Source organism: Perna viridis, chromosome 7 (genome assembly GCF_037379345.1).
Source record: "Perna viridis isolate PV_CMFRI_1.1 ecotype Kerala chromosome 7, ASM3737934v1, whole genome shotgun sequence".
NCBI lineage: Eukaryota > Metazoa > Mollusca > Bivalvia > Mytilida > Mytilidae > Perna > Perna viridis.
Window position 1 is genome coordinate 16,619,712 of NC_142451.1, and position 14,185 is coordinate 16,633,896.

Here is a 14,185-nt window from a genome sequence, read left to right on the forward strand (position 1 = left end):
TGCTTCAATACGATGGTCATATTCTGTGCAATCACATGTTTCACAGGGTGATATTATTTGCTTTTTACGCTCTCGTGAAGAGCTGAACTGGATCCGATAAATATTGGGTACCAATTCAGTCTTAGCCAGTAACCAACGTGCGCAACGTCCATATCGATAACTTATATAACATCGAAATTCAGCAGACCTCTATTTTTTGTACTATAAATCTGTACACATTTTAATTCACTGCCGAATTCACTGATTCGTCACTTGTTTTGTTTTTGTCTTATTTTGTTAACAGTCTGATTAATGGATGATCGTCCACGGTGGGCATTTACAGATTCAAATAAGTCCAAAGGTAAAAAAAAAACAAAACAATTGTAATGAAAAAATAGAAAAGGAAGATGAACTTGCAAACCTGATAGTGAGGATTTAATTTGAAAGGAGATGACAATGGAACATTTAGTATAACAAAATAAATAACACACAACTTAGAGGGTGATAGACAGTTTTTTACCCTTTGAAAAAAACATGTCACCCTCGATGATGATAGCAGTTTTCTTGGGGTAACAAACTGCTCTATCACCCTCTTAACTACGTGTTATTTTAATATTCATCACATTTAATTCATAATTAATATGTAACACTTTTGCCATATTAAAGATGTGATTTAGTATATCGAGAATTACAGTTCATTTGTTGAGAAAAAAGTTGTGAAAGAATATCGAGAATCATTACATATTTTCATTTGTACGTGATGTAGAATTAAATATATATTGGAAACCTACAGACTTCCATCAAAGGAATATCTATTTCAAGTTTAGCTTCTTACGTTTTAGAAGGTACATTTAGAATGTACATAATTTGTACGGCATCTGTTTATCGTCAACTGTCACCACAAAGATAGACTACTGTTGATATTTTTTTTTTTATATTTTAACCTCTTGCTGGCAATCTATGTGCAAACATTTCATATCAACAGATTTAAAATTTATTGCGCGATAAATCATGGTAGAAATGTTTAACCGAAAGGGATGTTGTTTAGTTGAAATCAATAACGATTTTTTTCATATGTCCCCAACCGAATGTAGTAACACGCATTTTAAGTAATAAAATGTTCGTAAGGGTAGCTGTTACTGTTCATAACATTTGACAGTTTACCAACAAAACAATCAATACCTGACCTGTCATATTAAATTATAAGCAAAATATGACAAGATTTACGTTTTTAAAAATTGAAACCCATGTACTTTATGTTCCAAAAAGAACTTGAATTTAAAGAGACAACCACTTCATGTAGATCTTAACCTATAAATGATAATACAGCGCATTTAAAATTGAAACTCTACCCCACGGATAATTTTGCTTTTCCAATTGTAAACTTTCCCTTTCATAGTGGCAATATAAATACATATCCCCCCTATAAATTATTATTTCACTGTTCATTCATTACTGTCGTTCCTTTGATTTGTAAATTGGCTATCTCTGAAGAGCAAGAATATTGTCAAATAAGCCATAATTCAGAGTATGATCTTCCGGAGTGTTTTTTGTTATATTGAAAGTTTTTTTTGTGCTTTCTTGTTTTTCGTATATTCAGTTTGAATATGTAACTATATGTTTCTCTGTTAGTTAAAATGTATCTCTATTTCCTGTTTCCCTTTTTGGTTATCTACATGTAGTTGTAACTGAATTGTTGTTCTATTTAATGCTTTCGTAATTAATTTGCCAATATCAAGAGTTACCGTATGTTAATTGTGGATAATGGAAATAAGAAATACGACAGGGTTTTTTTTTCGTAAAAACGGTCAATAGTATTTACATGTTTGTGTCTTCATAGATAAATGCCGAACTTCAATCCAATTAATTGTTCAAACGTGTATTATTGTCATTTTTTTAAATGACAACAGGTAGGTAAAACATAAGTACCAGTGTAAAATTTATTCAAAGAAACTTGTACGTAATATGTAAAACATAAACACAGTGTATCATAACAACAATTAAAAAAAAACAATCACAATTTTAACAATGATGGGAACATTTCAAGAAAGTACTGGACGGAGAGTGAAAGCGTGCTGACCTGAAACAATCATATAAAAGTGATACAGCTAGTACAAAAAGTTTGTTCACAGCAAATAGTTAAAACCGATAAAACTGTTATTTACAATACGTTGTCTACTACATCAATAAAATCCATTTAGATATACTTAAAAATAAGATTGTCATATTACGGATCCTTTAATCAATTGGGCAATTTTCCTTTTAACTCCAGATACGAAATATTTTTTTCAAAGATTATTTAAATCAAAACAGAAGTAAAAATACTGGTATCCTTCTAGCTTATAACTGACCAGTAGATGAATTTGAGTGAAAATCTCGCAATAAAGAAAAGTGAAAAATGACTCCAACGATTTTTTCGATTTTGGTAATATTTACTATATAACGCTAATGAAATGGTCTCAAACGGCATATCTGGCTAATAAAAATAAACACCATATTGTTCATGTAAACACGCTGCCTTTGTTGCATATATAGATCGCAACTTTAAGTGATGGAGATTTGACTCAAAATTCTCTGAGTTAATCTATTTTGATTTATTCTTTGAAAAACTTTCAACTATTGTTTTATGTTAGAGCAACATCCGAGACGCATGATTGTTTAAAAAAATAATGCACTTTTTTTCTTTGACAATTTACTTGAATCAACTGGGTTTTTTTTTGTTTTTTGTTTTGTTTTTGTTTGTTTTTTTTTGTTTTTTGTTTTTTTTTTTTTGTTAATAATTATTTTGTTTGCATGGTTTACGAATTAATTTAAAAAAAGAGTCGAATAATATCGCAAAAAGTACTTGCACTTGGTAGAAAAGAATGAAAATGTTTTTAAAAATCGTAACAAAGAACATGATAAATTAAATCTTAACATTGTCATCGAATGTTTCAATGTCATTTTACACGATCCACAAAGACAAAATCACAATAACGTTAACATCGAAGATTGTACAGTAAAGACCGTATGCTGTTTAATTAGTTTGAGATAAACATGTGTGAGATAATGCACTGATTCTGCAATCAAGCAATCTGTACCCAATAAGTCCAGCTAAATAGATTAAATACAGTGGAACGTATTATGATTCCATGTTTTCGCCTTGACTATCACTAATTATTTTTAATTATATGAAAACAAATAGTGTCAACATACAATCGATATAGTACAGAGTTTAAGCTGATACATTGATATTTACAAGACAAGAATTCGGGATGCATATACTTGAGACAGGAATTTCCAATTTATGACACTAAACATATGTTGCGTTCTTGTACATGTATTTTTCACTTGCAATTCAAATGATTCGAATTTCATGTGAAATTTACGTAAAAGTCGTAACACGATGTTTGCGTGAACCTAACATAAAAACGATTTTCACGTGAATCTAATATTAACAAGATATTCTCGTGAAATTCACATTATATAAAATGCAGGTGACAACATCATGTGAAGTATCGATTTACTATATTTCACATTAACTCTGTCAAAAATTCATTTGCTTTACTCAGATGAAAATTCGTGTGTAAATCATGAAAATAATTTGACAAATATAGGTTTTGTAAAATAGTATGTCAACATACAATTGATGTAGTGCAGAAACAGAAACTGAAGTTTTATTTTCATTATTTTTAGACATGGGTATCTTTCGTAAACTCCTTTGCTCATATATTGTCTGAAGTTGGTAATGTTGGACTACTACTTTTTGTATCATTTGTGTCATACCCAGATGAATTGGATTTACTTATGATGTATGGTGCACTCTTGTCTTTTGGTTTTCTTAGACATGTGAAACACCTACAACAATAACGGACCAGAAATATTTTGTATCCTCTACGGAACTTCTGATTCGTAGCACCATAAAGGATGCTATTGATTGAACTATTTGTATGACCAATAGCGAGAGAAAGGCAATAAATTCCGGTTGACATTTTCTCCTCTCGATCAAACAACACTAGGATAAAATAAGGAACCCAGCACAAAACAAAGATGATAACAACAAGAACAAAGGTCCGAATCATCCGGATATCTTGTTCCCGTCTAGCCTGCATAATTGCGGCGTTTGCTGAATTCGATGGTCCATGTTTCGTCATCTGCTTTCTGAAGTCATTGTTGTGTTTTCGTACAAATGAAAAGATTGAGATGTAACAGAAGATGACGAAGGAAAGAGGAATCCAGTAGATAAGCGTGCTAAGAAACATAGTGTAGTTGAAGTACCCTCTGTCAAAGACGCATCCCATTGTTTTGAAGTCAAAAGTATGGGCTCCCCATCCAAGATAATTAGGAAGGTCAACCAGAGCAACAATGATCCAAATAAGAAAGATGTAAAGCAAGGTTTTCTTCCTCGTATAGATTCTTTCGTATTTCATGTTTTTGCACACGAAAATGAATCTGAAATAAAAAAAAGAAGGAAAGAGGTTATAACTGAAAAAAAAAAACATACCACAAAATGAACCATGAATTTCCTCCGTTATCATTTGTAATCAAGTATTCTTAAGAAATAGGGAATGTTCAATTTTAGTTAAACAATTGAATCGGTAAGTTAAATTCAGTTTTATTATTTGCCCCGTTTTCTTGTATAGACAAAACAGTAGTATGGACACCACCGTAAAGCCAGGATTGTCTGATTTAAAGTCATATTTCTAAAATCATACGTTCGGAATGCACCCGTTTCTAGGGTCACCAGAATTTTCATAGTTTACAATGAATGAAAGAATGTGTGATACCAGTTTCTTCATCTCAGGTAGCCAAAACATTGCATGTTATTAAGTTTGGTTTTGGGTTGTTTGTAAATATACAAACTTTCTGTATATAAAGAAATAAAAAAACTGATACATGATTAGTGTTGTCTATGACAGAAACAATATCCGGACGCCTTTATTTTCCTCCCTATCAAAAAATCTAAATTGATTCATCATAAGCGAGGATGATGAATGCGACTATGCACGGAACCTTTCGAACAAAAAGGCATCAGAGAAGAAAGAAAGAAAAGCGACACACAAATTGAGGCTTCCTCATTTAAATTTATTAACAACACATTTCTAAGTAAGACGAAAATGAGTTTATTTTACCTGTTCACTGATACGGACGCCAAAGTCATCATGGATCCAGCACAGCTCATGACACACACTGTAGCAACCATGTGACAAAGACCTTCCAGTTTACCGACAAAAAATCGCGGTCCTATGATCACACCTGTAAAGATCACATACAATTTATTGGAAAAAAAACACACACACACACAAAAAAAAAAAAAAGCAAAACAAAATAAACAAACAAAACAAATAACGCCCCCCTCCAAGTCGGTGTTGGAAAAGTCAAATTTGTAGTTTGTGTCAATCCTCAGCTTTGACACGTCTATTTTATACATCGAAAACATGACTTACCCTATGATACATAAGATTTATAAACTTTCCTTTTTTATTATTGCTTATATAATTTGTCAATTAGTTCAGTAATATTTTCGTTATTTATTTCAACGATACTGATTTACATTTATTCCCACACCTCAAGTATTGGCTCGGCCTTCCTCCTGTGGCATTATGTTGTATTTTTTTTTAACTCTAAGGTAAAAAATGAAATGATTAAAACAAAGCAATTCTAATTAATTAATCTATACCATGAAAATTATGATATATTTTGATGGCGGGAATACGAAAACATTCTGACCGCTCGTAATGATTATGCTGCGATTAGCTCCTTTATTCATTATTAAGCAGTATACATTGTATTGCAATTCAATTATTCGGCTCTCGTATTTATTACCTATGACATTGAATGGTAGAACAGTAGTCACAACAATCAGATCTGCTATGGCCAAGTTTACTATAAACATGTTTCCGGTTGTTCGTAAACGTCTATAAGATGTAACGCCACCAATAATCTGAAATGTAAAAAGTCTGGAAATAGGATGGGATTTTAATTTCTGAGTTGGTCTTGCACTTACGTTTTTCAAATTCGATAAATCAATTAAAAAGCCGAAATGCGTTTTAAAAACATTTAGAATACATGATGGTACTCAATGTTTCGCAATAGAAGGAAATATATTATGCTGTTTATTTTCATGAAGCAGCCCTAGCAACATCTGACGGAAGCCTAAATAAAGATAGAATGAATATAATTAAGGACTTAAATGGTCAATACATTCATAACAGTATAATTAAGCTTATAAGTATAAATTTTAAATGATGCAAACTTTCCGAGCACCAATGCACCAATAGTAAGTAAGAAACCGGTAAACTGAACCAATATCAGATTAACCTGTGATTTTATTTGGATTAGTGTTGCATGTTTGTGAATGTCTATTAGTTTAATTTATTATTCATCCTTTTGATACTCCCGACTACATTTTGTTTACAGAATTTCCGTTCTTTGAAATTTCGGAATGCTTAATTATCCTGCTTACATCAGTGTGTTATTTGAAAACTTCTCTTGAAAATAGGATGTATATTCCATTGTTTGAAAAGTAAGGCACATGAATATGTTGAAGATCAAAGGCTCGTAGTTACTCTCATTAAAGAAGCAATTTCTGTGAATTAAACAATTGTTTCGACTTCTTAACTTTGTCGATTACAAACAGTGTATATGAAGGTGTCAACAAACAGACCTATTTTAAAATCACTATGCATGATTCATGTAATTTTCAAACCTTAACATTAAGTTTTCGACTTAGTTCAGCACTTTTTATACACAATTTAGATTTTTATTCCATCAAACGTATGCTAAAGTGTTCATTAAAATACATCTGTTGCCACAGAACACAAATGAAGATTAGTTAAGTTGATACAATCATATACATTTACGCTTAATTGTCCGCAAATAGGTTCATGAACAAGCGAGCGGGTATTTTTTGTTCAATTTCAGGAACAAGTAACAATTACACTGGTAACATTAAAATTACACAATAATAAATTTCATTTCCTTTAAAATCTTCCATTAAATTCTTGAAAAGATTTTTTTTCGCAGTTATGAATTATACAACAGCGTGGATGAAAAGAGATCACGAACAGGAACAAGAGCTTAACTACTGTCAGATTGGGTGAAAGCAGTTAGGTCTTTGGTACAACGACGCATTGGCCTGGTCAACTTCAAATACTACATTAATTATCAATTTTAATCAATGATCAAAGTCGACGAAGCTGCAAAATATCTCTCTTTTCATCTACTTGTTCAACAAAACAGATGTCTGTAAGACTGACCAAGTTTTCATCTCCAGTTACGGAAAGATAAGAAACATACTGTGAAATTGTTTACTCGTGTTGTGGATATTCTAAAACTTTAATGATTTTCTTGATAGCTTATATTCCGCTGCTTCGCTGAATTCAATTTAGTCTTCAACATTATATACTACATAAACCAACGACATATTAAAATCCGTCTTAAAAAGAAATTATCCAAAAGTTAGAAATTGCCAGATGAAAATTCTTAGAAGTTTCGATTCCACATTTTAACCACTACAGTACTAACAGACAACAGCTGATATACCGAGTAACAGGAGATCAGTATGCTATAGTTTCTCCTATAGTTATAACATTGTTGTCACTTTTAGAGGGACACTTTTAAGACAGTTATCTGGGTCAAGGTAATAAATAATATGTTTCATACCCTGACTGTGAATGTTTTTTTGCCGATATCTTGATGTAATTGAAAAGCAATCTGTTTCTGACAAAAATATTACTGACAATGGATTATCATTAAAATCATCAATTTATCTTCTAAATTCAGCCTCATATTTTGACCTGCAGTTAGAGATCGATAGCAAAGGAAAACTATTGACCAAAATATACGACAAACGCGTTGACTTTTATTGTCAACTTTCCTTTTGAGGTAAATCCCTTCAGCACCTGCGTATGGAGTTTTCATATCACCACTCATACATTATGCCAGAGTTTGCCGCAGAGTTTTTGTATCGCGCAAGTCTTCTTACAATAAGACTTTTAGGACAGGGTTATGTTAGTATAAGATTGAAGTCATCACTACAGACGTTTTATGATTGTCATCATGAACTGGTGGATCGTTACGACGTATCCATCGTAACCACGATAACTGATTTGTTTACCGTGTCATGGTTAAACATTCCTTATCCTGGACTAGACATTTTATGAGCAACTTGGCAGGTATTTCTAGAAAAAGCAGAGGACGCTTACCCAAACCAGTAACCTTTTCCATACTTTCAGGTTTTAGTGGAGTCCAAGTTGGTCATTTAAATTAGTTACTTGTATGTATTATTTTGGTTATTTTATGCTTATTGTTGTGTATGCCAGTTTTCCGTGTAAGTTGATCAGATCCGTAATTTTGTTATAATATTCCTCAATCGGTTTATTAGTATGACTGACTACAGGACCTTCAAGTACAGGATGTTAATTCAAATGTAGTGGCATTTCACGTCATCATAGTTCTGTAGTGAAACGTAGTAGCTATATATCCCACCTCTCGTGACACAAATGGACAATGGTTAGATGCAGTCTGTATAGTCTTACAGTAGAAGAGGCAATACTAAAAATACAGAGCAGGATGAATCTATTGACAAAAACAGTACCGAAACCCAAGCGAATATCATACGAAAAACAAATAGCACAACAAAAATTATCTTTAAAAGACATGCACAAAAATATACAGTACAATTCCAGTAAAACCGGTGCCCGAGAGGAGTATGCAATTCCTGTTTCTGTGTCAGAAGAAGATTGTCTTTGACAGGTGGATATTGTTTGAAACACACATGCCATATCGTTCATGAAGGCTATGATGACGAATGTGAATGTTTAGAAAAGAACCCTTAAACCAAATTAATATATTCGTTTCCCACATAACGAAACTAGGTATGAACAACAAGGAAACCTTCATACCACGAGGCAGGCACCAGTATTTTTTTGCTTAACCAGCTGAGAATCAGTGTAATGTAAAAACTTCTAGCAAAATGTATGAATTAAGAGAGACAAAAAAAAATAAAAAACACAACAACAAAAACAACAAAAATAAAAAACAAATAAAAAACAAAAAACTAAAAAAAATTAAAAAAAAAAAAAAACAAAAAAAAAAAAAAAAAAAAAAAAAAAAAAAAAAAAACACACAAACGTTCATTGCAGACGCAGGAGTATTTCCATAAAGGAAAGGTTATCTCGAAATGAAAAAAAAATCACGTCGTTGCATTTATTACAGGGAGCTTGCACCTCTTGTCAGTTTTCAGACAGAAGGAACGTAAAAGGCAAACTTCAGTGCAAAAGAAGAAAACAGTTTGTAAACTTCAGGTTTCATTAGTTATGTAACCATGCATATCTGTTTCGTAGCAGTCTATTATCGGAAAAGTTTGGAATGAGATCATCACATAAAGCCGATTGAACGATAGAAGTTGTGTAGCCAAATCATTATTTTTCTATTTTATTGCATATGCTTTTTGCTGTTTCCATCAGATGACGAAATGTGGTATAGATACAAATACAATAGGGTAAAATTTATGTTAAAAAATATTTATTCCTACAGGTGTTACATTAATATTTAACTCGATTATTTTGATTTCTCTCCATGAAATAGTATTTATAACCTTTCATCCAGTGCTAAGAGCATACATTTAACTACGTTTGTCATGTTTTAACCTTTTGATATGTCATGTACAGATGAATTTAGATGAAACATCGATATTGCTAAGCTAGAGTGTTGAAAAAGTATTAGAATTACCAATGTTGATGCATATATTTTATATATTAAATGTTATCTCAGTGGTTTATGATAATAACTGATGTCTGGCGTTGATATATAAATTTAAGATCAAATGAAAAAAAAAACATATACTGTAAATATAATGTTATGTAAGTCTCCGAGTTGCATGCTTTAAATTAAGAATTAAATGAAATTAAAACATAAATTTGGAATTTAAATCAACCTAAAAATACTTCCACCTTTCATCAAATAAATATGTTCCTTGCATGATAACATATGCCGCTTCCGTAGTCGTCAAAGTCAAATAAATACACAGAGAAGTGCATATCCGTTTAAATCATGCTAATGAAACATAAAATTAAAAATAGAACGAAATAATCAATTTCTTTGAATGATGTCTGAAATGATTCCATGTATACTTGTATTCAGTACATTTTAATCACTTTCAGACGCAACAGACCTCGGCTTTATTTACGATGACTATTGTTAGTTTTTATTGAATTGCTTCATGTTCATGGATAGGTTCAAGTCTATATAGTCTTCAATATATTAAAGAAAGTATTATGAAAGATGCATATTCACTTTACAAGGAAGTTTCCTCTGGGTTCTAGATTAAAGACGAATAATTATTAAACGAATGGAGTTTCTTTTCACTCAACAAACACCTAGTATAACTTTAAGATACAAACTATATTGTACTATAAGAATTGTGAAAAAAATATCGCTTTTGATATCCTGTCCAGTTTTTCTATTTTTTACAATAAAAAAGACAATTTCTTCAAACGAGCTTAATTGGATGTTCTTTTTGCACATCGTTATGTTTGAATGACATTAGTCTGCCTAATCAGCCATATTCTATTCACTAAATGATATAAGAAAAAAGCACTATCACTGGTCTGCACTTATTAAAAAATACAGGGCTTATTCAAAAACTATCCTGCAATAATTTATTTACGTGAGTTTGAGAAAATGTAGAATTTAAAATGTGTGATGTATAATAAAAACACAAATCAACAATCGTATTTCTTGATAAAGGACTTGAAAAAACATGGTTACCAAGACAGGAAACTTAGTACTATTGTAAAGAAGTAATTAATTTTAAAGATTTTTAATCTCGATGGCAAGGAAAAAAGAGAATTTAGGTAATTATAACACTTTAATCATATCATACTGAGATACCGTATTTTTGCGTGTGTTTTCTCTTCAACCAATTCAGTTTATTCAAATGAAAACACATACATCGTATATTTTACATCTCCGTCATTCCGTATCCTAGTTTTTCTAGACAAGCGCATATAATGTGACAGCATTGTTGGTCTTAGCGATTAACCAGAGAACCAAAACCTTTTTTTGACTTAGCAAAGAGTCGTTTTACACCCGTTGATTTTTTATTGATACCTTTATTTTATTTCTTTTAAGTTTTTGTCTTTGTCTGTATGTCTGTATGTCTCAGTATTTCTTAGTCGAGGTGTTTTTCGAAGGTCAGTTAAATGATAATCTCTTTCGGTTTAATTGTCTTTTTAATCCTTTTGCTTTTGGCTTTTGATAACGAAATTGATATGTCAATTTTGAACTAGACAGCTTAAAAAAAGAATGTAAATGAAAGTTTGAATGGTAATGATTTGTTCCATGTTATTCAGGATGGTAATGTGGATCTTGATTTAATTAGGAATCACATGAGGGTATTTATGAGAATGCAAAACTTTTGTGCATCTGATTTTCTTTGGAAACTATACATACACCTAACACTTTCACGTACAGGTTTATGTACCATATGTTATGAAGATATTGTAGAACATAGTATTGTGAACTGATTTATTTTCGCGAGCACAAACATCATCTAACACCCTCTCAAAGATATATTCTTTTAGAAAGAAACTTCTTCACAGATTTAATAGTTTAGAGGAGTCTTTTGCTTGCGAATTAGCGAAAATAAGTCGTTCGCGAAAAAAGGTCAGTTTACATAATTATTGAATGTTGTTGTCGGAGACATGCTATACTATACAATTATTCAACGATTAACACAATAAGCTTTGTCCAGTTTTCATGCTATTATTTGACGTTTCCATGTAAACCATGAAAACTTATTTATTCCACGGGTCATAATTTTTCTTTCCTCGTTTGTCTACCCCGGACTTGACTTTTTATGAGCAACTCGGCGGGTGTTTCTAGAAATGCAGAGAACGCTTACCCTACCGGTGCATCTGGTCCATGCTCCCACTTTTTAGTGGAGTCCGAGTTGTTCATTTGCTTTTTTACTTTGTATGTATGATTTCAGTTACTTTATGTTCTTTGTTGTGTATGTCTGTTTTCCATGTCTGGTCTTTGTTCCCTTGATTACTCTTTCGCTTCGTATTATTGTTATTATACCTATTACAAAAAACGTTAAATTAGATTTTGTAACTATTTCGCTCAAATTTAAACATTCTGAAATTCTGGAAAATACCAATCGAGTCTAAAATTTTATTGCAATGATGTATTATTTAATCTTATGTATTAATCTTTGATACAATAATGAAGGCCTTAAAAGAAGGTATATGCACATTTTATATTAACTTATTATTAATTTTTCGGATCTTATAAACTACTCAGAACCCAAGTTTACGCTTTCTATTATATAATAATAGTTGTTGAGACACTTCTCAAATCAATTTAAAAAATAGTTCATATCAAATTTAAAGAAAACAATCACTGAAGAACTTTCTAAATATAAACTTTCATGGACGACAATACAGTCATATAAATGCATGATAAATGTTGAAGAATTACTTCGACATTCCAAACTAAATTTTTATACACTCTTACATACTTACCAATATATTACCACATATCCCAGAGGCAATTCCTACCAAAATGAGACATAAGAACATTGTTGTAACTGTTGGATATTCTTCCATGAAGTTTGTGTAAAGAATCTCACGACCTTCAGTTTCATTGAGACCATTCTGTTCCTGGTGTTTTCTCAATATAACTTCGAATATACTTTCCAATTCCATTATTGTGTATTGGTACTCGTGTTGTCCTTTAAGCGGAGTACAAATAATAAGTTGTTTAAATATTATATCTATTCTATACAAAGTCAAAATATAATGAATAAATCTGACAACTTTTAAGTATCGGTATCTATTCACGTATTTGTTAATTAGTCAATAGTAAAGAGTCGGCGCTGCTGCTGATTTTCATGTCGGTAAAGCTAAATGTGAAAATATACAGTCATATCATACAGCTATCAATTAAATAGACGTGTTCTGTGGCTCATGTAATTTTAATCTGTTCATTAATCCTGTTTCGCAATTTAAATTTAAAATTTGCAAGTTTTCTTTCCGTCCATTGGTGGTACATTATTAATTAATTGAAGGAAGTAGGATTAGAGTAGTTTTATGCTCGATTTCATTGGTCGTTTCTTTTATAGCACAAAGAAATGTTGGACCAAGATATTTGGCATGTAATACAAAGTTGGGATAGTACAACAAAGATCGAATTTTGCAATTTTAAAATATCCTGCAGTTTCAATGAACCACCAAAAGGAAGAAAATATTTTTTTTTAATGATTCACGCATTGAATTAAAAAAATCAACAGAAGAAAATATTAAATTTTTATTAAGAGGACTATAAGAAAACCAGTGTAAAGTTGGTTTAAACATATTTTATTGTTCAAACAGGAACATAAAGATTATGACACAAGTTTCCCAACTTAGACGAGTTTTCTCCCTTACATATATCACACACACACACACACACACACACACACACACACACACATACAGTAATATGAAGAAAGACAATGATAATTGTTTACATTATTTAAAACTAGTAACAAGTTGTTTACCTTATTACATTTAATATCAAATTTGTAATTTCAATTCATAATGTGTGTGCATGATCAAAGTCAAATTACATTCAAATTTTCAAAAGGTATGTTATTATTTATGTTGTAATTGAAAAAGATACTGACCGAATGGAAAAATCCTTTTAAAACATTGTGTCAAAAGATACTAGATGTCACGAAACGAATCGGACGTCGACATTTTTTTTTCTGTCAGTTTATAACGGATTTGTTCCAGTTCATCTATAGGGACTTTGGAATAAGGTGAACACTGCTTCTCCTCTAAGTATGCGGTATTTGAGGGGTTCGAGGTTGACTCGAGGTGGTTAGGGTCTGATTTAAGTGAAATTTCCTCCTGTGGGCTGTTGTTTTTGTAAGCTAGGATATTAAAGATCTGACCCGGTGTTTAGGACTAAAACAGACAGGGTCAGTTCGATTAGTCAATTGTTCTTGTCCTGAAATGCATGAAATATCTGCCACAGAACGTTAAACTTCAATTAATCAATAAATCAGTCAGTTACTCAGTAAATCTTAAGACAAAGTTTACAAACAAATATAAAATCAACTGGAACATTAAAAAACAATAAAACAAGATCATTTCATTAACTGCCGTGTTTAGTCTGAATACAATAATGGCAAATGAATGTTAATAGAATCATGATATATCTTACCAAACCGTGTTGT

General features: G+C 31.4%; 1 protein-coding gene across 1 annotated transcript; it reads right to left on the reverse strand.

Moving 5' to 3' along the window:
• Positions 1 to 2,722: 2,722 nt before the first annotated feature.
• LOC148611554 (melatonin receptor type 1A-like) lies at positions 2,723 to 12,753 on the reverse strand. Its single transcript, XM_088595298.1, has 4 exons — positions 12,489 to 12,753; positions 5,785 to 5,902; positions 5,091 to 5,214; positions 2,723 to 4,410 (listed from the first exon to the last, which is right to left on the reverse strand). Exons 1-4 carry the CDS (start codon positions 12,669 to 12,671, stop codon positions 3,684 to 3,686), a joined length of 1,152 nt encoding a protein of 383 aa, XP_088451424.1. The 5' UTR covers positions 12,672 to 12,753; the 3' UTR covers positions 2,723 to 3,683.
• Between the last annotated feature and the right edge of the window lie 1,432 nt (positions 12,754 to 14,185).

Coding starts and splice junctions, on each gene's coding strand:
- LOC148611554 (XM_088595298.1), bottom strand. CDS start 12,671: ATGGAATTGGAAAGTATATTCGAAGTTATATTGAGAAAACACCAGGAA. Junction 5,215..5,784: donor TCTACCATTCAATGTCATAG/GTAATAAATACG, acceptor TGATCTTTACAG/GTGTGATCATAGGACCGCGA. Junction 4,411..5,090: donor GCGTCCGTATCAGTGAACAG/GTAAAATAAACT, acceptor TTTTTATTTCAG/ATTCATTTTCGTGTGCAAAA.